Below are 25,794 nucleotides of genomic sequence, written 5' to 3'. Positions count from 1 at the left end.
TTTTTTATTTATTAGTTTTATTTATTTAATATTATTTTTTAATTGAATGACTGTCTAGTAGTTCACAGATGTCGAAAAACTGAGTGTGGTAAAGCCACTGATTTTGTTTATGTATATTTCTGCAATCTGCACATTGTACTGACTTTCATTTTAATGTTTACACCAGGGTTCCTTGTCAGCACTTTATGCTCAGATGTTTGTAAGCTAAAAATAAACTATTGTGTATGTTCAAATATACTGTTGTGATTGAAGAAGTTAAATAAAAATGTCAGTCATCAATTCATGCATCACCTCATGTCATCATAACAGAGGTCTGTCTTCCAGGAAAGAACAGTTTAAAATTAATGTAATATAGTATTGGCCATACTATATGATGTATTGCTTGTCTTTGTTTAATAATACAGAAGACAAAGACCTTAAAAAATAATCGCATATCGCATCGCAATCGCAATATTGGGGCAAAAAATCGCAATTAGATTATTTTCCATAATCGTTCAGCCCTAAAACCTGGGATATACAAATAAAGGTAGGAGGAAGATGCTTTAAACAACTTTTAATTCAAACATTAAAATAATCCAACCTTGAGTTCATTTCACCTTGAACATTGTGTCACGATGTGAATTAAATTAAAAGTGACCATAAATATAAAAGATGCAATTAACACTGTTACACCTGAGACCACAAAATAGTTAATAGTTATAACATAGCTGTAACAAAACAGTTGATGATGTAGCTGTGTCAGTGTCACGGAGGGATGGATGCCTCATTTTGGTCTATGCCTGTTGCCAATGCTTCTTTATTCTTCTTGTCTCACTCTTGCCATTTTTCATGATGTGGGTAGAGCCCCTGAGTAAAGGCTCTGGACACTAAAGAGGGAGTCATATTACTTTCTTGGACTCAAACAAGAAAAATATTATATATTCATACGTTTTATATGCAGGGCCAATATTGGGTTTTTAGCAATGTTATGGTCTGCTTACCTACCTCATCAGTTTATTTCCAAACAGAAGCAGATGGGAAGGGCCAAACATTCAGGTCAGTTGGAGACACGTGCGCTCAGTTGATCCTCTATAAAACCTACCCTTCCTCTGTGTTCAGGGAACTCTTCTTTGTCAGGCAGCTCTGGCTACATCACTACTCTTTATGCTTCCACCTTTGCAACCTCATCACTTATCTTTTAGTTTCCTGTAAGAATCCCTCCCTGAGCAAACCTTTCAACTTGTTGATAAGCTTCCATATAAGATGTCACATCATGCCTTTTCCATCTTCAACTGTTCATCACAACTGTAACAAACATGTGGAAATAAACAGGAAACTGTTTTTTTTCCCCAAATGTTTATTCATTTGATACAAGTATTATTTATCACAGCAGGGATGCCAAATCCATTTCATGTTTGCTGATGATGAGGGGGTCCTCTTGCAGCTGCATTAATACACTCCTCAGGAGATTAGAGAGAATTCGCTGCCTTGGATTATTTTTATTAACAAACATCCCTATGGACCGGGCTTCCACCCCTCTAAAGTGCTGCAGAGACACATTCTGGTTAAACATAATGAGCATTCACACTGGGCTGATTGCACTGAATGATGAAAGTAAATTATTTGAGCATTGAGCTGTCATCGAAGGGCTAAAAACTTGGTTTTTAAAGAGTCCTTAGGTTACAGGATTCACCTGAGCTCCAGATTCAGCCACCAACGCTTCAGCACACAAGTTGGGTGATCAGGAATAAATCACCACAGGTGGCCACAGTTTGTCGCACACAGTGGGTCCTGTCTGCCCTGTGGTGACAGCTGTAAACGTTGCACGTAATTTAAAGGCATAATTATTCACCTGTTGTGTTTTCTGTTGCAGATTTACAAGGTTTTACCACAAATCTGTCCAGTAAATTGAAATCAGGTTGTAGCCCTGTTAGTTTAACTCAGCACAGGGCCAGTCAGTCTGCCTCTTTTGAATCAAATATGCAAAATTTTTTGTTTTGTATCATCAGCAGACTTAGACTTAAAAAAAGCTGATGACCTTCATGATGATTGGACAGAAATGGATCTAAAGCACAGAACTTATCGGCCAAGAATTTTGAAAAGTAGTGAGTCAGCATTATCTGCTCTGAAATGCTTTCTTTCACTGCAGACTGAATATTTTTGGGTTTTCTGCTGTCAGAAAGAACAAATAATCTGATAACATCATGACTCAGTAATGCTTAATAATTATACAGACACGTGGACTATTGTTAATTGCTAACCAGTCTAAGCCACATGCTGAAGCGTTGGCATACTACCATCCACAAACCGATGAGATCCATGTGACATACTGTCATGTACAATAACAAAAAAACATTCAGATTTCTTTAGGCACTATCACCCAAATGGGTATGGCACAATAAAAACAAACAAAAGTCTGGACACAAACATTAAAACAGAGGAAAAAAACAAATGTTAAAGAATCAAAATCAGATATCAGGGTCTGAAGTTAATCCTGAAGGCGAGCTGAGCTCTATGGGGCTGCACTTCATCCACAAAACTTTAGTGCTGAATGTTATTTGTGTTTAATGTTACACAGCACTGCATGCTTGGAAAGAAACAGTTATATGAGCAAGAATAATCTTCCCAAATACACTCAGGTCAATAATGAACCGGTTACATATCTAAAGCCTTGGTTCAAACTTCCATAGTTTGTGGCATTAGGTTAACTATTCCCAGAAGTACATGTAATGTTGTAATGTTGATGTCAACGCATTATCTGTAGTTTACTTGTGAATGGAAGGATGATTAGAAATGATCTGGACTCTGGTCAGTGACGTGAAGAGACTGATGGACCAAAATAAAATTAGGTAAAAAAAAAAAAAAATTGAGGATTTACTTTAGGTCAGGAGAAAATGTGATGTGAGATTAATTTAAGACCCTGCACACAATCAGAAGCCGAGCTGCTCGTCGCTGTGCATCCAAGTTGCTCTGATGCGGGGCAGTACAGACGCAATGATGTACGATAAACCTCAACAGCAGGCGGCTAATTTTAAATTCATGCTGCACTAAAATGAGAGACTGTGAGGATACCAGGTGAGAGCATTAATGTTATTGTTCATTTCCCTTTAATCCAACTGTAGCGCAGAGCTAAGGAGAATTCTGGGAAACTGTTTTCATCAACTGTGAGTGAAAGGAGCTGGGATGCACACAATCACACCTTATTTCCTCACACAGATGTTACTTGCTTCACGCACAGCGCCTAAATTTATTAGTCCACCTCCCAGCATAAGGTTTATGCCCCAGCTGCATAAGTAATCAGTATTGGTAATTAACAAATTTGTTCTTTTATTCATTTCTGTAGCAGAATGTGCAAGTTTTTGAATCAAAATATTTCTAATAATAATAAAAAAAAAAATACTTGTTTTTGTTATCCATGAATTTGGAAATTTACTGTTTTACAAGAACAAAATTAAAGCATGATATATTTTGATTAAGATGCCAAATTAGAGTCATTTACATGTATTTCTGAACAGAAAAGCTTGTGGTTGAATGTTGATTGATTTATTTCTGACTTCCACTCACAGCACTCCAGAGTGCCGGCTCACATTTGGCTGTAAAAAGATGAATTCAGTTTGCCTCATAAATAATGATATAGCTCCGATCTAATGGTTTTTCTTTTATAACAGGTGGTCTAATAAATTTATTAAACACTGTACATCACATCTCCCTCCATTATACTTTTCCCACCTCTTATTTCTGGGGGGGTTATTTCTCCTAAACCTCCCATTGCCCCCTCATACCATCATCAAATAAGTGTGCACAAACAAACAGCTGGATGAAAACACACGTAGTGTAGTTTGTAGCTTCCTATTCATTTAGCTGCTCTTCGTTTTGTGCTCTGCCTCGTGCAAAATATTGCGCCAGTTTGGTCCAAAAGAAGGGGAAAAAAAGGAGATAAAGATGTTCAGAATCAATCTAAACTGGGATTGTTTCATGCTTAAAGAGCTCGTGAGAGAGAGGGTACAGTCTGAAGAACTGTGGAGACAACTGGGGGAAATGCAATGCAGAGAAACAGACCAATGAGCAGAGCGCCGGTTAAACCTCCACTGTTTTGTGCTGCAACAAACACTTTTGCTCTCCAGTCATTTCTGTCTGTAATTTCAATGTGATGTTTGATACTCAACTGAAAAATATCTGCAGATCAATAAGAAGCAAATAAACTTTTTTTCTGCTTTCAAACCAGGAAGTTGACTTTTTCTTGAACAATGCACTGCATTGGTATTTTGTTTTAATTCAATACACGGCATGACGATGAGTTAATTACAGACAGAGACGACCTGTAGGTGTGTTTTGCAGCTCAGTTGTGAGGAAACTGGCTGTGCTCAGCCTCAGCCTGAATCATCTGTTCAGAGATGATTTAAAAGGAAAGTTTGGTCTACTCCATACTCAGGACTGGTGAAGCACTCTGACACCATCGAAGTACTGAAATTAAGAGTCCTATATCCACAAAATGCAACTTCACCATCGAGCAGGGAGCAGGAATCCATGGTTGCTCCACAATTTCTTCTCACACATTTTTAAGTGCTACTTTTACAAGCACAAAGAACAAAAATTAAGCCAGCTGGCTGTCCGCAGATCAGCCAGAAGAAAAGCTCACCCGATTCAGTTTCCCGGTTTTTATCCGTTGTCTGTCTTTTAAGGACAAAGTAACCAGAAAAGACAAAACCTTAAGGTGCCTAAGATTGTCCAGCATGTTTCAAAGAGCAAACAGGGGTCGCCATTTTACCCCACCTGTCCTCGAGTCTCTCCAACCACAGCAATACATTAAAAGTTAAAAAAAAAGCAGGAGGGGGGGGGGGGGGGGGGGAAGCAGAAACAGCAATAAAAACAAAAAAATTGTACTTGGATCTTTTGTTAGTGATTTTTTCACATCTTGGGGGAGGGCCTTCACCACAGTGCAGAACTGGTGTGTCGGTCATGTTGCCATATTGAGGACAGATTGTGTCAGTGGACGTGGTCAGACGATGGGTTTGCTGTGGTCGATGGTATCGGCTTTCTTCAGTTTGCCCTTACTGAAGGTCTGGATGGAGCTCAGCAAGGCGGCACGGCCTCCTCCCGCTCCATTAGAGGAGGACAGAGGAGGAGGAGGACAGGAGGATGAGTCCTGTAAGGGGGGAGGAGGTGGCGGTGGAGGAGGTGGAGGGGCAGGAGCAGTGTGGGATCCTGGGTACGAGACAAGCATAAACAGGAGGAAGTGTTAGAGGAAAAACAAAGGTTTCAGGGAATATTCCTCTGCAGCTGATTGCACAAAGATGCTCTGGAATCTGGTTCTGATCTGAAGTAACCTGGAAAACTTTATGGATCTAAAAGAACTTGGAACGCTAAACAAGGATGATCATGTTTCACCTAATTATTTCCACATGAACACTAACCTGCCCACTGTCAGTTTTAATGGAGACACTTAACACTGGCAGAAAGTAAACCAGTTCCACAAAGAAACACAGTAAGACTGAAGTTTGGGTATCCACGACTTTGTACTCATTTGATAATTTATAGTCATTTTGCTAATTTCTAATAAGCAAAAGAAAATTTTCAATTGAGTCATCTGGAGGTACAAATGTATTTATTTTTTTTGTAAACTGGGACAAATGTTTAGTACCAAAGGGATTTTTGATATTTATGGTCACTTAACTGGCCTGTATCTGTTCACATTTTGGTTATTAGTTTCTCTTTAAAGTTTATCCATGAATCATTGGATTAGTTTGATACTTAAGGAAACCTTTTATAATCGTTGCCACCTTTGAAGCATAATTTAGGTCTTTCTAAGTGTGTGATTACAAAAGACATCACTAGGAAGAATTAATCTCTGCACTGAATCTAAAATATACATACCTATGTGTCACAAATGGAACACATGCCTCACAGCTCTAATTTATACCCGTTAATACATAACTTCTATCACATAAATGCATTTTATGTACTTTATTTAGATATTGTCTTGATGATATTTTATGTGTCTAAAGAAAAGATGGGCGCTGTTTCCAGAGAGACTTTATCTTTGTGAAAGCAGCAATCTCAAATATCACTATGACCAGGCTGAACTCAATCCATCATCAATTTCAATGGAACAACTCTCAATTCCTGACACTACTCGGACATGTTTTCTCCAAATACTTGTGAGAAACACAGTCTAGTGGTTCTTAAAATTAATACACATGTAGTTAGTGAGGTCTCTTTTGTCCTTTTCTCTATACAAACGGCTCCAGTTAGAGCAGCACTCACGAACTTCAGTACCAGCTTCTATCAGAATGAAATCAGAGTTCTAGAATGTTCAGCTGAAGTTCCAGAACCTCCAACTTCATCCACAGCAACAGAATTCCAAGCTCTCTCTGATTGGATGACTCTTACAGCAGTGCATTCTGGGACTTTTTGGCCTCATATTCCTTTGTTTCCTGAACATTGAACTGATGGTGAATTGAACTCAAACCCGTTACGCCTCTTACAGCTGCGCCATTCTGCATCCCCAAGCTCTGTGAAAGTCAGGGATTACAGGCAAAGAAGCAAAATGCTGGGAAGCGTTAACATGTGGGTAAAGCGGAGGCCAATAGCCACGACTGGAGTTCGCCAACTCCACAGTGAATAATCCGTGACATAATGAAAGGACATCCATCAGTCTGACAGATGGCAGCCGACCTGGAGAAACCGTTCTGTGCACTCAGGGTGTTTAGGGATGATTGATGATTTTTTAAACATAAAAATCCAACTGTAATAATTTAGCGAGTGCAGAACCTTTTGTGGCGACTGATTTTTCTCCAGGATAGCTGTGTGACAAGATCACTTTCATTACGTTTGGCAACCACAGTGACCTTCAGGGATTTTTCATGTAATATTCAGATGACTCTTCTGTTAACGTCCACAGCTACACTCTCAGTGAGACCACATTTCACGGTTAAATCGACAAATTTGAACTGAAATCTGTGACCACATGTTGTGCACCCGATTTAAGTGTCACATTGTTTCAGTTATTAGGTTTTGTAAAGGTTTGTTACTGTAATGAGCTGGAATGTTTAAAGTTAAGTTGTTTGTTTTTTAAAATTGATCACAAAATCATACAGTTTACATCAGTTTCAATGACACCTGTCATCACTGACAATGCCACCTCCTACAGACTGCGTCTGACCAACTGACAACAAGTTTGTACAATAAACAGTATTATAAAAAAAACAATAAAAAAAAAACAAAACAACAACAACAATAATAATACTAAAAAAAATGTAAAAAATTAATAATTAAAACCATGCTGCCACAGTGGCACCCATTGTTTTAGTCTGGTTACGAAGGCTTGAGCTGATTCTCATTCATTTTGGTGTTTAGAAGCCAGAGGTGACAAGTAAAGGAAGATGATGGTTCTTTTTGACTATTATGATCATCACAATTTACAAAATGGACTTCATGTTTTATTCAGCATGACCCGAGACTACCAATTGAACCCATTAACTCCTCAGGAAAGAGCCATTTTCCCCGTATACATCCATACAGCTGCCCTTTTTTTTTTTTGCAACCACACAAATCGCCGCCTGCTGGCCTTGACAGGTTTAAGGGTCTTCAGCACTGACTTGACCTTTCAGACCATCTGTGGTTTGGAGAAACCTCAAGCCCCTCTGAACAGTTATTTACTTGGTTTAAATAAAACTGATGAGATGTTTTTATTGCTGGGCCTAAAGAAAGAGGTTTTGGCCAGTTATATATGCATATTAAAAACACCCATTTAATCCAAAAGTTAGTTTCTTTAAGATTGCTGTGGACGAAGAATTATCTGAATATGTAATAAAAATAAAAAATAAAAACAAAAGATACAGAAAAACCTTAAATAAAATGAGTTTTTTGTGATCTGCAGAAGAGCTGTGTAAGGCAGGGAGGAAAAGCTATGGGGGTAAAATGAAAAGACATTTCACAGCTAATGGCACAGAGAAAATTCAACTAATACCACCTCACAAAGTGTTGGAATGATGATGATGGAAAAGAGAAAAAAAAAGTGTCACCTCACCCTAACCAAATAACCATCAGACAAAACAAACAGACAGACAGACGTGCTCTAACAGACTGACCAGGCAAAGCTGACCAATCACAATCTCCAATGAAAACAGCCGGTCTAAGTCAAGAAGGAGTTTGACCGCCTGTGATGTTTGGAAATCATTGCAGATTGTGAGTTTTTTTTTTTTAAAGATGTGCGTACACCCCCATTAACAAGTTCTTTCATTTTTCATTTCAGGACTCAAACCTATGAGAGCGAGATTAGCCAATAAGACACAGTGATTACATAAACTCAGTTTGGCAGTTTGGTTTGAAATGATCAAACGCTACTGATGTTTCTGAATCAAAGACTATTTGACAGCGTAAAAAAAAAAAAAAAGATAAAGGATTAATGGACATGAGTATAAAAGTCTGATTACAAATAGACCAAACAGTTTAAATCAATCTCTTTCCTTCATTAGCGGCCTTCATAAATGTGACCAGGTCTTATAACGAGGAACTGGGGTATACAACAGCTTTAAAAAAAAAAAAAAAAAAAAAAAACCCACTGGAGACCTTCATCATCATTGACATCAGAATCTTTTACTTTACCCAAAGACACGGTCAGAATGGAGCATGCTCTACAGTGGAGACAGCACAGGAAGGAGAGAGAGAAGGAGATGACAGTTATCTGTTCAGTGGACCAATCAGCATTTACACAGTATCACCAGGACGAGGAGAAGGGAGAGGAAAGCAGAGAGGAGACACTAACAGTAGGGAAGGAAGCTGGTGTTGACTTTGTGTCAGCAGGTTTTGTAAGTTGGTGACATTTTATATTTTTCTTGCTGCTCTATATGATGTACAGTTTACAGATGTATGTCTTGAACCAAGTTTAGATTAAATATATTGCAGAGAAATCTAGATGGCATAAAGCACCAGCGCTTTGGTATTAAGTACAAAAAATAAAAAAAAGCACAATCTGTGTGCCAAGTTTAGAAATGGAGAATACCAAAGGCTATGTCCATCTTCTGAATACAGTCTATGGTTTGTACCAAAATTAAAGAAACTTCCTCAAAGTGTTTGAAGGTATTATGGTTTTCTTTTGTCTGCCTGTCCATCCCATTTTCTTTCAAACGAGGCTGAAGTATTAAAACTACAGTAAAATACTAAAACAAAAAGCGCAAGAGAATGGATGGATGAAAAGCTTAACCACCTTGATAACAGAGTTTTAGGCGTGGCTGTGTTGACTGACAGGTGCTCTGACACAGGAAGTTATAGCAGATCAGCTTCTGCTGAACTTATTTCAAGTCATTATAAACTAACCCTCTTCATTGTGTGTGTTGCTGGTGCCGTTTGTGTGAAACAGACCATCCCAGAAGCTTGTGGTTCAGTTTTCAGATGATGAAACTGTGGCTACATCAATGTTTCATACCACTGGGGATGGACCGACACACAGCACGTAGATTTTTCTTTTTTTAAACAGTAAGAAAAATACAAAATTTTGGCAGATTTAAAGTTTAAAATATGAAATGAAACATCCAGGTTTCCCACCCTGCATTCACCTACCTAGAGACAAAACAAAGTCAATAAGATGTACTACTACTGCAGAGACAGATACCTGCCTGAAAACCACACGATGAGAGAAGAGGTGAAGAGACAGAGACAGACATTTCAAGTTAATGATTAGTCTTTATAATCAAACACGCAAATTTCAGATGAAAACTGTTATTGATGTGAGTCACAGCACAGCCCTGGCAGGTTCTCATCACAGGGGGGCCCGACACAGTCTGTCTGACAATGTCCAAAACAAAGAGACAGGCGGGAGAAAAGCAGGCAGTTAAAGTGACAGCTGTAAAGACAGTCTGACCGACGTACCTGTGGTTGATGGGGGAGTGGGGGAGGAGGGGCATGTGGGCGGGGAACTAGCTCCAGAACCTGAAGACGGGACAAAGAAACCCCTTTAATCATCTTTAACTTGAGAGTGACCCTTAAACTTTAACATCTCCTGGCATGTTAGAGGTTAGATGGTCTCTTTAACAGTAACAGATGAAAGCTGCATGTGCCATCACAGCCAGCCTCACATACTCTGTCCTAAATTCCTGATCTCATTGACAGATGGCGGCGGCGCTCGTGTGCCAAGAAATGCCTCTAACAGCAGCGACCTACCAGAGTTATTGTTATTTCGGACCGAGACATCTTCTTCATTTTCATAAGCTGAATGTCTGGACTTCTGCAAAGATAAAAACATAGCTGTGTGTTTAATTCTGGAACGATCTGTAGGCTGTGTATATCAAATGTATTTCACTTCAGACAGAAAACAACAACCCGTTTTCATCACAGAGGAGGTGTTAAACTTTAATTAGAGCTGCTCGTGCGTGCTGACCTTCCTCGCCAGGATCTTTCTCTTCTTCTTCTCCTCCTCTGAGCAGTGATGAGACTGAGCTCTGGTCAACCTCCTGTGTTGGTGCAGCTGCAATCAGACAGTCATACAGAAAGTTATTTTCAACATCAGGAAATTTCTCATAAAAACTGGCCACCCTGTAACACTGCACTTAGACGTGCTCGTAGATCTGTGTATCCTGTATTTCTGACGCTGAATATTCTTGAACAAATTAAGCAAATAACACCAGAATAAATTTGTTTTTCTGGGTCACCCGAGAGTTTTGAGTCTTGACTGTATATAATAGATGGACATAGCCAACATTACATCATCCACTGGCAAAACCTTAGAAGCCTCAAGCATTTGAACATCAACTTGTGTTCATTTAGACTTGAAGCTAGCGACTCTATAAACTCATCAGGAAAAAAAAAGATCCCCCCCTGCTGGCTGTTAGAAATAGTGCAGGTTTGAGACATTAAAGCATCTGTAAGCCGCATCCATCTTTAATATACAGTCTATAGCCATAAACTGATTTCACCTTATTTGTTTCACACAGAAAGTCCAAAATGTTTACAGTGATTTAAGAGACACCAGGTGTATGATTCATGTCACAACATGTCAGCCTACTAGCTGAACTTTACTAACAATGCTGCTCACACAGCTTTTTACCCCATGTTCTTCTCTTCTGGTGAAATCCAGCCTGGATGACTGTGACCAAACTGATCAAGAACAGATTCACACTTTTTCAGGTCTCTCTTAAATCTTTCCTCTTACTCATACTGGTCATACTTTCCTGTGTGCTTTTAATGCAAGTGGGGGAAAATACAGAGTCTTTGTTCCCGTAACCGTCTGTGTTAATCAAATCAAGGCAAGTTTCTACAAAGTTGCTGTCTTAAGCTTAAAACTTCCTCTTTTTGTGTTTACCGACAGAGTGGACAGACTTGGAAATATTCTACCTACATTATCAAGGATTATGGGAAATACAGTGATCTGTGGAGCATTAAGCCTGAGCTAAACCGCAAAAGTAAAAAAAAAGAAAGAAAAAGAAACAAACAGCAATGCAGAAAAATTATTGCTCAAGTACTGTGGGAGGACAGAAGAATGTTGACCCACCAGTCTCTGCTCCTCTAGCAGCCTTTTCTCTAGGCTCTCCTTTGCTGCTTTCAGTGCTTCCTTCAGCCTGCCGGGGACCTGGAGGAGGATATTTAAGATATTATTTGTTTTTATTCTTCATCTTTGTTGTTGAACAAACTCACGGCAATAACGTCAAACTAAACCTCTCACCTTAATCTGGAGCTTTTCTGAACGTTGAAGCTGGACATCGCTGAAAAGCCTGGAAAACAAAAACTTTGGCTCAGAAAAATAAACCTTACACTTCTCTTTATTCAGCTTCTATGTGACTGTCTGCCGCTCATAAACACAAAATTGAACAGGCAGTGGCTGAGGCTTTAGCTCTCACAGACAAAGCTGTGTACCCGATGCAGCCACATGAGGATGTCCTCCTCTCACTGACATCATACAGAGCCAGGAGCAGAACCAGAATGTCAGTGATGCAGTAGCTCACCCAGTTCACAATCCCTGACTATTCAAAGGCTATTGTAATGTGTGAAGTACAAAAACACAGCACAACACTTTGTTGTCACTAGTTGGCTGTATTGCAAAAACTAATGATATTAAAATCTACTGAGAAGTAAAAGAGGGTGAAACAGTCAGCACAAATTAATCTCATCCAAATGTTGTAAGCGGGACAAACAGACAGTGGCCATTACATGAGCTCATCAGTCCTTCAGGCAGTCAAGGTAAAAACAGTCTTAAACTGAGTGTTTATAGCAGCCTGACATCTGAACCTTTGTCTCACAGGGATTATTTGAACATATGCTTACCTCATTATCTAAAAATAAATAAATAAAAGGCATTAAAAGCCATGTATCACACAATCTGTATAAGAGCCTTATAAAGTGTTCTTTTCATCCTCTCCACTGTAGGTTTGTTTCACACAGAAAAAGCGTAACTGAATTAGGAGTAATTTAGCTGGAAAGTCCTCTCCCACTCATGTGCAAATGTCACAGTGCCAAAGAGGGCAGGCTTGCATGCTTTTGAGGACCCTGAGAACTATACCAGCTTTGGCCCTTGACAAGTTTAACAATGTCAACAAGTCAGAGACAAGAAGCCAGATGAAGGAAGGCCCTGGTTCTCTGGGCTGATGGTGGGGAAACAAGACTGTAAGACAACCTCATTTTACAGAAACTGAAACAAGGTCATCTGTCCGCAGACAAACTGCTGATTTATGTGAATCTTTACATTTGGCAGATTTCTGCAGCTATGATGGAGAGAACATGCATTTACAGTCCTTTTTTGGGTTTGTGTAGACATAACTTTAAAAAATAAATAAAAAAGCTCCTATGTGCACTTGTGGGATAACAAAGACTCCCCGAGGGCTTTCAAGCTGTGTTTTACTTTAAAAAATAAAAAGAGGTGAACTCACGGCGTCTGCATGAGTGCCGACACTGTTGGCATCCCACTTTTACAGGCTTCTGTGGACAGAATGGACTGCAGCACCGACCCTGAAAAATAAACCATCAAAGATCAGCAACAATAAAACTGCAATTGCTCCATTTAGACATTCGGTCTCTACATATTAAAATACAGGATGCGTGTGTGTGTGTGTGTGTATTTACAGACCCACAGCTGTGGAGGGGGCAGGGGGGTACTGCTCGATGGGCACGCTGTCTGGCGGTCGGCCGTACGTCATCTCGTACAGTAAATGTCCAAAGCAGAAGACATCAATGCTCTCTGTGGTCTGCCGTAAACACACAAACAGTTTCTGTCTCTCAAACCTTCAAACAACAGTTTGTGGATCATCTGGCACACTTGGTTTATTTAGTCTCTCAGTTCTTAATAAATCATTTCAGAGGTCACACTAACTACATCAATGATAAAAAGAATCTCTGTGTTTAGGTTTAGGTCTTATTTTAGCCTCAACTAATCAGGCTAATCCAAACTGAGTCAGTGTGCGCACATACGTTAATTTTTCTGAACTGGGTGAAGGCAGGTCGCAGTGCAGAGGGAACTCCCAGCATGCCGTTCTCCACGTCCATCAGTCGACACACGCCGTCATCGACAAGAACGTTAGACGTGTGCAGGTGACCAAAAAATATACCAGCGTCATGGAGGAGCTTTAGTCCCTGGATATAAACACAGAGATAGTCACACAGTGTATGTATATATATGTATGTGTGCATACATGTGTGTGTGTATATGTGACTCTGTGTGTATATGTGTGTCTGTACCTCCAAAATCTGTCGGCCGTACAGCTTTATGTGTGGGAGCTCGAGGCCCTGACTCTTCTTTGGATTGCAGTACTTCTTCAGGTAACTCTCCCTGGGCTTCACCTGTACAAAGGAAGATTTTTGTTTGAACTACTTTTGACCAACTTGACAAACACAGCTTGATCAAGCCTATTTTAAGGAAACACACCAATGCAATGCATACAGGAATCCTTCCTCATGCAATAAAAGTCCCATAATGCAACCCATGTGTTCCAATATGATGAATGCTATTCTGTAAAAAGCACACCAGCGATGTTTTATTTTAAATTTAACAACTGATGCTGCTCAGCTATGGCTTCATATCACACAGGGAGACATTTAGGAGTGTTTAGTCTACTCAGGGTGTTTAAATCAGTTTCTCCATGTCGTTCCTACATCTGACTTCCTGCCTCCCTCACCTGTTGCGTGGAGCTTGACACAGCTTCTGCAAAAAGTAGACCCAACGCTACTTTAAGCACAACTGACAGGAGTTGTCTTGAGTAGGGCGGAGGCAAGTCAGGTGTTATTCCCGGCACAATTTTAATGCAGGCAGAATCTGACAAAACTGCATTTTTTGACTTTGGTAGAGGGATTATGGTTAATAATTGTTAATATTTAATAACTGCTAGCAGTGCTTTGTATTTTGTTGGTTTTACACATTGTAGTTTGACTTACTGGGAAAATATGAATAGTGCAAAAAAACTATAAACCATGTGCATATAGAAATAAGTGGTTCCATCAACTGTGACTCATGAAATTAGGCTGAAATTTCAGGGCGCCTCTCTTTGGTTCAGATGCTGTTTGACTATCTGAAAGTTTGACTGGAGCACACAGACTGTTTACCTTACAGATGTGGTCTCTCAGAGAGCCCTTCTCACTGAACGGCCGGATGAGCAGCGCTGAAGACTCACTGGTGCTAGAGAACAACAGTGGACAGAGATATGGGATCTGTCGAGGAAGAGGAGTCTAATCACTTACAGGCTATAAATGGAAACATATGCAACTCTGATCAGGTGTTTGTCTGTTATACCATTTATAGTGAAGTCAACTTTGCCATTTATGTGCAAAGCTGGCTAGCTTTAGCTGGATTGTCAGTTGACAATTCATCAGAATGAACAGTTTCTAAATTGATCTAACAAATTAAGGTACATGATCACGTCACTAGCTAGCTCTGATGTCACAGATTGCTTTGTCTAATTCTTGGACAAATATGTGGTGCGTACGTACAGACAGGCTGGTCAACAGCTTTATGGCTGACTGCAGGTCTTTGTCTGACAGGAACTTATCAGGACCCAGGTCCACCTACACACACACACACACACACAAAAACATGTGTTACCCCACCCTGCTGGGTGATACTATAACATCACCTAATTTTATTGAATCATTTGATGTCTTCTGAGCTTTTGAGGGAAGAAATGTCACTTAATAGTCACATTTTTACCAAAAAAGTCTTATGTAAAAGAGCAAAGTTTTTCTTGTTTCCACATATTTTTGCTAAACTCTTGAAAACTGTTTCTGTGCACTGTCTTCTGAACTCTGCCAGTATCTTATGAAACAAAATATTTTGGTGATTACAGCATGTGCTATCTAATGTAGATTATTTGAATAATGCATTTCTGACATTCTTGCCATCAGTTTGGAGGCTGAGACACTGAAATATGAAGGATTTAACTCACGAGTCATAAATCAGAGTTTCCAGAAGTCAAGAGCTGTAAAGTCACCTTAGCAGACTTACAAACACAGAGAGATGTGACAATCTTCATCTCTCCAAAAAGCTTTTAAAATGTAATTTATGGTAAAGTTAGCAAACTTTTAAACCAGTTTTCATATGATTTGATTGGCAATTCTATACATGCAGCTTTACATGCAGTTAACCATTAAAATAAATATTTATGATAAGTGCTTCTACAATATAACTCATCAAACAAGAGCCCGCAAGAGCTCCAAAGCCTTTCAAGTTGTCTGCAGTGAAGAGGCTTTTGGCAAAAGATGATATTTAGCCACCATTTATATTTAATCAATATTTTTTAACTCATCATTTTTCATTGTCACAGGAATTCTTTCTGTTTTACTCACCCAGCTCAGCAGGTACCTCTCTTTGGTCTGCTCTTTGTTTTTGACTAAAAAATATTTCTTTCTGATCCTCCAGCCTGGAGAAAAAAAAAAAAAAAAAAAAAACACAAACAGAAAACAGCGCCTCAGTTTAACTGTAACTCAGCCAATAAGAGTCAAACATTTAGTCTAATATACTGCAGGCACCTTCACGGGCTTCCTCTCACGAATAAAACACTGAATTCATATCCAGCTTTACGCTCTCATAGGCTGCACGGATTTTGTTGCTTCAGTCTTAACTGACTGGTTTGGCCGGTCACCGTTAGCAGAACAACGCTTTTAGCGTCTGTGCCACCCCCTAAAATTCCTCCAGCTTCTTAGCAGTTAGCATTTTCTCATAATTACATTTGCAGCTGTAAAGGCTAAAGCGATCAAGTCAATTTAAAAAACAACAAGGGTGCACCGTAGTGCTGTACAATCAAAAATGAATAAAACAGGTGAAAATACAGAAAAACAAAACAAGAAAAAAAAATACAAAAGAAACATGTCAGTCCTCAATTACACTGAGCTTACTCCCCATTTATCAAAAAATAAATTAAATTAATGACTTCAATTTATTCAAATAATGGCTGACACAAACCCATAGTCACTGCATTTTAATCTAAAAGAAAAAGTGTAGGAGGATTAACATAAATTGACAATAACAGATGTCAGCAGCTGGATGGAAGGTCTGAACAAACACCACCAACCCCTCCATGATCATCTTAATTAGAAAGGAAAACAACGCTCTAAAAACTGCAGTCACAGCACTCTGTTCACTAATGTTTTATAACTGAATCAGTCCGATTTCTTTTTAACATGTCATGTGACTTAAACTTACCCATGTCTCTGAGAGGCTCCAGGACCTCCCACTTTGGGTCTGACCTGAAGAACATGGAGACCTGCTGCAGGGCAATTTCTGAGAGAAAGAGAGCCACACAGTACACTTTAATGAAACTAAAGTCTCCTTAAATTACATTCTCTCTGAGTATGGGCTCACGGCAGCTGCAAGTATGAGTTCTCAGACTACAGCCGTTGTGGGAAATATACCAAAACAAACAAATCTTCATATGAGGAGTCAGAAAATAAACTGGGAAGAGACCCATGACAAATTTGCTTCCTTTTACTTCTGAACTCATATATAATTTTGATGTCAACTACAGCTGTGTAAAGTTCTGCATCTTGCAGGATTGCAATCTAGATGTGCCATTCAGTGTTTAGTTCCTGCTGCAGTGTTTCCAGAACCTCATACTGTAGTGATCATACACACACTGTGAAAACACCAGCCACATCGACACAGCTGCCCAAATACTGTACATGACAGTTGCTCCTAACAGTCCGTTTAATGTCATCTGCTTCCTGGTATATCAGGAAGTGGGAATGATGAGCAGATGACACGACAGCTCTCACAACTAAGACAAATCTGATATGAACCCTGCCCACTGGAGCTCATAAAGCTTTAAATGTGTTTTATTATTTGTATTTGTTTTTTACGTGCATGACCCCTAAGCTGATACTGACGCGTTACATCATCTTGGGTTTATCGTTTTTGTGTTTCTGGCTTTTCTGGTGGTCGCTGGGCGGGAGAACTCAGAGAATCTGATGATTTCTGAATCTTCAAAAGAAATCAACAATGACAGAAAATAGTTTCATATGCAATAAATAACCAATCGTTATGAATCATGAACGGCTGTATTGTAAAGTAACGGATGTTGCTTCACTCACTGTGTGTTGCTGAACTTATCACATTAACCGCATGATGACTAAAGTTTAAAAAAAACAACAAAAAAAAAAACAGCAACATGTCTCATATTTCGTCTCTTTTGAGTCACTCTGTCGCACCAAAGTCAGAATATGTTAAAAACTACAAAAATGTATCTGTCACAAGACCCTTTCATGCATCTCCAAACCAAACCGACATGATTGCACCTTTAAGTCCCATCAGTCACATTTTAGAAACCAACATTACTTTTGTAGTTCATTCCTGCATATGAAAACAAAATAATAAAATAGTCATTTTTTTTTATATACTGTCCTATTTTCTGTTTCTGTTCTGTTGCTTAACCCTGGGTCCTAATGGGACCATATGCAGCTAAACACCATCAAACAGGTGAGATAAAGGCTGTGTAGCATGTTTGTTGTTGGTGGCCAAAGAGCTTTTGCGAGCTGTTTTCTGTCTACAGCTAAACATGAATCATCTTCTGGCATCAAATCAGCTGAAACCGTTTCACGTTTTATTCGAGAGGAGGGGGCTAACAGGATCATTTAGGAATGTGTCCCAAACATCCACTGAATCGCCAAGCTTACGGACGTGTGTGAAATCCAGTAAACGGAGAGCAAGCAAACCTGTGTAGTTGGCAGAGTAGTTGTTGGGGTCCAGAAACTTCTTGACTGGGAGGGAGCTGCAAAGCAGAGGATGCTGGGTAATTGTGTCCAGATAAGTTTGCAGTCCTCTCTGCCTTTCTGCAATGAACTCCCGGTCCATGTTTCCAATGAGCTTCTTAGGAGGGAGAGGGAGGGTGATGCCGCACACCTGAAGAGGAGGACAGAGAAAAGGATTCATATTTTTATCAACAGGCTTAAACAGATGTTTTTTCTGTATATTGGAACACTACATGAAAGAAAATCACAGTCACTGTGTTTTCCACAGTTCTTCTGCATGCTGACTGAAGACTGGGGGCTGATGGGACGTCAAGGTCAGAGTGAGACCGATGGAGAGGAAACGAGCATGCAGAGCCTCAGCAGAAAAACGTTTAACTTCCTGTTATCCAGGAATTATATGTTTTTACTCTGAGACAAGTAACAATCATATCTTTAGCAGTCAGATACAACCCAGCTCCACTGACTGTTACATTCAGGAAGACATGATAACTGACTGATAAAGTGTTTAGTGTTATTATTAGATAGAAATGATCTTTTCCTCAGTCTATGTTCCTGTCAGGTAGAAAGCTTTGAAATGCAAACTTCCTCTATATGCCAATATTTGCTGCTCATGTTCTTATATGTATTGCATCACTGTATATTGCAACATAGAAATATGCAGAGCCAAAAAAGCAACCACAACATAATCTGATCAGCAGAAGCTTTGCAGACTGAGCACACTGTGGTTTCCCGGATTTAAGCATTGTTCTACTTTCTCTGAAAATGGAGGAACACTAGATTACAGAAACATTTAACGTAAATTTTACATCCATAAAACCCACTTACTGTATGTGTTTGCACTTCCACTATTGTCCATTGCTTTTATTTCCTCCCTGTGTGTAGTTGTGGACTGCAGACCTGTAGCATTTTGTCTCTGTATACTTTCTAAAATTAAGACTTCAGCTGCACATTAATAACAATGAATCAGTGCAGAGATGACTGCCGGCCTCTTATACCACCAGCCGAGCCTTCAGGAAAATGTAAACAGAGTTTTGAACCGGACGTAACCAACCGTCTCTGAGCTTTCACATACAGGAAGAAGATTGGGCAACACTGTTTTAGTGGCTGTATGAGTGTCTAAAGGCACTTGTAGTCTCTCACATATTACTGCTGCTCATTTCCACAGCTGACTACTGTGAGCTATGTGATGTCTCCAAGTGTGTCGTTTCCACGACGTTCATGCGAGCAGCATAACGAATTCAATGTTCAAACTGCTCAAACGTCAATGAAACGATCTACATACCGAGTCAGTCTCTGAAACACAGTGATACTTCATTCGCTGTCATGCAGTTCATGACTGGAACTCACCATCAGGCTGTTGTTAAGAACGTCAAAGTCACTGTAACGTCGAATCACCTGCAACAAACACACACACACACACAAACACACACACACACACACCTGTCAGGACTGCAGCGTTACAGGTCATTAAGATTCTTTAAACGTTGACTTTGAAGGCAAAATGTGAGGTGAGCATATGTATCCTGCCTTCTTTAAAGTTCCTCCAAGTTGCACAGCTTAACACTAAAAACATTTTGGGTGGATATTTCCAGCAAGCTCTGAATTAAAATCATAAAAAGAAAAACTGAACTAATGATACACAAAGGATGTTTTTAGAACTCCCTTTTTAACAGGAAGAGAGCTTCAGTAGATCCAGTTGGGCAGGAAAGAGAAGACAGAAGAGTAGCACAGAAAGAACCAAATCAGGAGTATAAAGAGGTGTTCGGTGCATCACATGAAGTTCCCCCAGCAGTCTGAGCCTATAGCAGCGTACCTATAGGATGCTCCAAGGTCACCTGATCCAGCCAAACTATCAGCTTTTTCAGAAGGAAAGTAAGAAAGAATCAAAACTAGGAGCGGGTTCCAAAGAAAGGGGGCCTTACTAGCTGAAGGCTCTGCCTCCCATTCTACTTTTAAATACTCTAGGAACCACAAGCAAACCAGAAGTCTGAGAGCAAATGCAAATGCAAATGCTCTCCTGGGATAATAAGATACTTTGAGGTCTTTAAGAGATATAGGATCTGATTAGTCAACACTTCGTATGTGAGAAGGATTTTAAATTCATATCTAGATTTAACAGGGAGCCAAAGAAGAGAAGCCAGTGTGGGAGAAATATGCTCTCTCTTTATAGTCTCTGGATCAGCTGGAGGCTTTCCAGGAAGATTTTAAAGGAACACGATAATAAAAAATTACTGCAATTCAGCCTAGAGTTAACAAACGTATGCAAAATGAGGTTTTCTTTGTCACTCTGAGACGGGATGTTTTTCTTTTTTTTTTTTTTCAATTTTGTACACATGACACAGCAGTCCTACAAGTTTGTTTAAGGCATGGGTTAAAGTAAATATCCGGCCCAAGATGACTTGAGGTTCCTCACAGCATTACTGTGCTGATATGTTTTATGTTTATCAGGAGACAGCACACAGGCAGGGGAGTATAGCAACAATTACTTCTGTTCTAAATCACATTTGTTTTACTTCAATTTTCTGCTAAAGACTAAAACAGATGCATCAGCAAACAGAGAGAAAAAAAATGCACAGAAACAAATAAAAGCCAGGATGAAACAGCAAACGCAATCTACACGTTTGTGAGGGCAGCTGTAGTACAGTATGTGCCTACTGTGGATGTTGGGCCACTGATTCTCCAGGTGACCAATTTGAGGTTGTTATTAGAAGATTTACCTGCCAGCTGTTGTCTAAAGACACACCCCTCTGGACTCTGATGATGTACTCCTGAGAGACAGAGAAAAAATAGAAAATAGAACCATTGTTTTATTATATAGTGTAATTGTGTAATTTAAAACAAAAAGCCGAGCTGAGAATAAGGTTTCACTTGGATTAAATTTAACCTTTTAGAGTCACTAAAAAGAAGAAAGCAAGAAAGAAAGAAGGATGCAAGAATTCAAAATTAATGGATAGATGATAGATGGAGGAAGAAAGGAATGAAAGATGGAAAAGGGGAGGGAAGGAAGGAAGGAAGGAAAAGAAAGAAGCAAGGCAGGGAGGTGGATGGATGGAAAACAAATAACAATTGAAAGAAAGAAGGATAGATGGAAGAGAGGAAGGCAGGAAGGGAAAAATAAGGAAAGAAAGATGGATGTGCATGGAAAGGTGAAGGTTGGTTGGAAGGAAGGAAAGAAGGAAGGAAGGGAGGGGATTGGTTAGGATAGTATAGATGGATGGCCAGGTGAAGAGTGAATGTGAAAAACAAAAGTTTCCACCAAAGCCAAATTGGAAGCAGGATAATGATTTTAATGAGGTTTCATGTTTTAACGATCAAAACTGTTACTAAAATCCACTCACTTGCACAAATGTAGTAAACAGTAAATAAAAATTAATAAAAACACTTAAAGAAAACAAAATTGAACAACAAATTGAACAACAAAACAAACAACTCTTGCAGCGAGGCCAGCTGTGCGGGAAAGGCACCGTTAAAGGAGTTCACACATGTTGGGTGAATCCCCTTTCTGTTTCATTTCCACATAAATGATCCACATCAGAGGATCTGCCTGCGCATGCCATCCTTGTCACAGATCTTTGCAATGAAGCTGCTGAGCAAAATATTTTCTCGACCGTCAGAAACGATGGACGCGAATATGAAAACAGGACCGAGCGTGTAAACCCTGCATTTTCCCCTCTTTAATCCTCTCAGTCCACTCACCGTCTATTTCAAGCTTTCAGAGGTTCAGATTTCTGCTGTAATCGTGCAATCAATCATGTGAGCCGAGCAGCTTCATAAACAGCTAAAGGCCTAAAATCACCGCCGCCCAGCTGATGTTTGTTAATACATTTTGTAGCTTCAGGCCACTAAACTCAGCTCCTCTTTCACCTTTTGAACTGCTGTCTTTTTATCTTTTCTTAAAACCTTTCGTTTCATAAAGTAAAGTCACTCACATGAGGTCCACTGAGGTGGCCAGACCGATGACTTTTATACACAACTGCTACAAAACCAAATGTGTTTTCTTAGTCGATGTCTTTATAAAATGTTTTATATTCAGTGACGTGTACAGCTTCCAAATGTGTATATCTTAGAAACCAGTCAGGATGAATGTGAACTTCCTGTTCTTGCCTAGCAAATATTGTGTTTATACTAGTTTTCTGAGATATTACATGGATACGTTTCAAAAGGCTGAACTTTTACTTTTTTACTGTTTCCGTTCACTTTCGTTTTTGTTGCTCATATTGGATAACAAAACAAGGTGATGTTGAATTATATCACAAATCTTCGTCCAAAGCGAAAATAAGACGAAAGTAAGTTTTCAGATCACTGTTGAAGAACAAACACATGTCATTCACATTAGCAGAAGTAAGATGATGAAAGGAGGAAATACCCTAAAAGAAAACTGACATTTCTCATTATTCAACAGCTGCACTGAATTATAATTTGTGCACTGAACCATTGTAGCGACCTTGACTTGATTTATTCGGGCTATGATGTTTGCAGATGACACTGTGATCTATAGTGAGAGGGGGGAGCAGGTGAAAGAGAGTCTGGAGAGGTGGAGGTATGCATTAAAGAGAAGAGGAATGAAAGCCAGTAGAAGGTGGATGAGTTTACTATCATCCACACAACAGGTGAAGCAGAGAGTGCAAGCAGGGTGGAGTTGGTGAAGATAAGTGTCAAGGGTAATTTGTGACAAAAAGACAGCAGCAAGAGAGAAAGGGACGGTTTTAAGATCTCCTATGATGTGTGGTTTGGAGATGAAGCCACTGAGAAAAAGAGAGGAAGTAGAGCTTTCGGAACCAAAGTTTAAGATGCTCAGATTTTCAATGAGAGGGACAGAGGAACAAGGATGGACAGGAGTAGAAAAAAGGACAGAAATAGGTACTGCCAGAGGGGCAGCTCAGGTTGAAGTAAAAGAAGAGCACGGAGAATATTCGTGGATGCAGTGAAAGAGGACATCCAGAGGGATGACAGATGAGCATTTTTAGCCATTAGATTTTTGTTAATCTAATGGCCAAAAATAACAATAAAATGAATACACTCCTTTTAAGGGAGTTAACACAACACTGCGCCTGTTGTATTCGCAGACCAATAATGCCTAATCACCCCAGAATTTTATCCAGCTGTTATGAAATTTTACAGCAAGTCTTTAAATTCCCCAAATCTTCGAATTACGGTAAGGTTGTTACCACATTAGAATTTCACCTGCACATTACCTGCCAGAAGAGCTCACCATAATCAAATTATTCACATATCCACAGAAGAGTGAAAACTTTGTTTATGAGGTGATTTGTCTCTTTTTTGCCCTAATGAATTACACTCAGAGTAGTGAATGGAGGTGGAGAGAGTGAGTCTATAACAGCAGATGTAAAAAACAACAACAGTTGCACTGACTGGATTGTGTCAGGTGCTGTAACACCTGCCAAATGAGACCATAAACCTCCATAGTGCACACTGACACTTTATGATGTGCATCATAAACATGATTTAAATAATTAAATTAAAACAGAACCCTGCATCTAATGGCTTCTTCCCATTGCATGCACTCCTGTAATGCAGTGTTGGAAACATCACTGTAAACGAAACCCCGTGAGAGACTCAAGCCCATCAGTGTTTGTTTCTGTGTAGTCAGCTGTTTGTAATTGGTGATAGAGCAGAATGACTAGCAGTACTTTACTGCCTGAGCACAGTGCAGTAACCAGAGGCCTGTCCTCTCAGAGCTGCATTAATTCTGGAGCTGCTTACATGTTGGGAAACTCTGGAAAGGTCTTGTGACAGTTCTGGCATCACACAAAGAGCAAAACATAGCTTTAAACGCACAGAGAGCTGCTTATTTTTGTTTATTCTCACTGTGGGCTGAAGAATGAGGGAAAACAATAGCCCCGTGGATTAACAGATATAAATAAATACGTGGAAACAGGACGTTAATGATTAATACTCACATCCAGCTGTATTAGTGCCTTCAGTGGAAGACATGATTCTGTTTTACAGTGCTGACATTAGCGTGCTAAGCTAACTGGCTAGCTCAGCTGATCGCAGCCGGACTGTCAACAACAAACAGGCTGCCATGCACCCATTATCGGACAACCGCGACAGTTCAACGACACCAAGTTTACTTTATTCACCAACGCTTCTCATTGTAACGCTGCACATTTTGCTATAACGTAACATGGGCATTGCTTTTTGCCTCTAAATCTTTGGCCTTTAACGCCATCAGACACCGCCCCGAACTCCAATGAAAAATCAGATTTTACAGTTTCTGTGGATTTCAGCAGTTGCTTAATAATAATCACACATTTTATCAGCTTACATATACACAGACCAACGCTCACTTTGATCTGCTCTAGTTAACTTGTCAAAAATCACATTTTTGTTTTTCAGCACTAAAAAATATGCAGCTGAAGAAAATAACTACAGAATATAGTTGAGTTGTTTTCTCAGAGTGACTGCATGCCAAAAATTAAATTAGCCCATTAAGAACAAAAAACAAAAACAAACCATCAGCCAACGAGTGTTGCTGTTTCAACAATAATCTAAAAACGCAAAATATTTTAAAGGACTTTGGTATATAATGAAAAACGGGGACTCTGAAAGCGATCCTTGCGGGGAAACCAGTGTCAGTGCTCCACTGTAATCAGCAGAAAAGCTTACCGAAAATCAGTGACAGCAACAGTCTGGGAAACTACACTAAAACGAAACTAGTCTTGTCCAGCGTGTCCGATAATTGAACTAGCCACATAGCCATCGACTTAAAAACGCCTCCTTGTAAGAAAAAAAATCCCGAAAACTAATATTTTTCGCCACAGCAGCACCAATGAGTGAGTCATGCTGAGGAAACATTAACAACGATTTTACGGTTGAAGCCGCGGGCTGTCAGCGGTGAACCGGCGGGGATTTTCGGTTAACACTTACAGTGTGGGACTGCAGATTCTGGCTGGCTTCGATCATCGCCGTCAGGGGCACTGTATCGTCTAGTAGCAGGCTGCCGGGGGCCGGCTTCTCCAGGAAAGACATCCTGGAGGGTTAGCGGTGGAAGTCCTATCTGATGTCAGTCTGTCAACGCGGGGAAGACGAACTGCGGAAACCCGAGAGAAGACAACCAGCGAGTTGATAGCCTAGCTTGGATATGCCGTAACCAGGAAGCGCAGCTCGGAGCAAACGTCACGCAGATTCCCCGTTTTAATTGGATATCGAGAAACCCCGTAAAGAAGCTTTGTCGCCATCTGCTGGTTTGGAGGAGAATGGTTTCTCAAACTATTTCCAAATGATAGTTGTTATTTTGTGTACTTAGAATTACTAACAAAATTTTGGTCAAAATTTATCTAAACAATTATGTTTGTTTTTTTCTTTCATTTCTTCTTTAAGCATTTTTATTTGTTATTAGTCATATACACATTCATTCAACCAAATTTTTTTTTAATTTGCCTTTAAATTAGTCTAAAATGTCAAAAAATAAACAATGAATATCAGGTTGAAGGATAGAGATAAATCAAATAAATAAAGTAATGGAAATAAAATAAAAATCTACAGCCATCTGTGTGAAATAAACAATATTTAAACTAAACCATAAATGAAAGAAATGAAGTCAGACACGTACAAAAAAAAGATTTGTGCCTTTGAAAAATTATTTAATCAGATTTAACTATGACCACTTGATTAGAGTTTAGTTTAGAAATG

At 39.5% G+C, this 25,794-nt stretch overlaps 1 protein-coding gene across 6 annotated transcripts; it reads right to left on the bottom strand.

The window, feature by feature from the left end:
• Positions 1-1,307: 1,307 nt before the first annotated feature.
• On the bottom strand, positions 1,308-25,281 carry pxk (PX domain containing serine/threonine kinase). Of its 6 annotated transcripts, XM_086293098.1 has the most exons (19): positions 25,030-25,281; positions 20,856-20,906; positions 19,486-19,533; positions 18,103-18,289; positions 16,598-16,675; positions 15,742-15,815; positions 14,890-14,964; positions 14,506-14,610; positions 13,645-13,746; positions 13,378-13,539; positions 13,037-13,154; positions 12,840-12,918; positions 11,639-11,687; positions 11,468-11,545; positions 10,358-10,444; positions 10,141-10,204; positions 9,850-9,909; positions 8,587-8,615; positions 5,046-5,184 (listed from the first exon to the last, which is right to left on the bottom strand). In XM_086293098.1, the coding sequence occupies exons 1-18, from the start codon at positions 25,129-25,131 to the stop codon at positions 8,599-8,601; spliced, it is 1,536 nt and encodes a 511-aa protein (XP_086149224.1). In that variant the 5' UTR covers positions 25,132-25,281; the 3' UTR covers positions 5,046-5,184; positions 8,587-8,598. The 6 variants fall into 6 exon arrangements, 4 of the variants coding, with proteins under 4 accessions (XP_086149220.1, XP_086149224.1, XP_086149221.1 ...); XM_086293094.1 differs by lacking the exon at positions 8,587-8,615 and having other exon boundaries at positions 1,308-5,184; XR_015129144.1 differs by having other exon boundaries at positions 5,047-5,184; positions 7,952-9,909.
• Between the last annotated feature and the right edge of the window lie 513 nt (positions 25,282-25,794).

This window comes from Aulonocara sp. 'chitande type north' Nkhata Bay, linkage group LG5 (assembly GCF_057382095.1).
Source record: "Aulonocara sp. 'chitande type north' Nkhata Bay isolate Kocher_YH1m ecotype deep benthic linkage group LG5, A_spYH_male_GT1.1, whole genome shotgun sequence".
NCBI lineage: Eukaryota > Metazoa > Chordata > Actinopteri > Cichliformes > Cichlidae > Aulonocara > Aulonocara sp. 'chitande type north' Nkhata Bay.
This window is presented reverse-complemented; position numbering and strand designations above follow the sequence as displayed.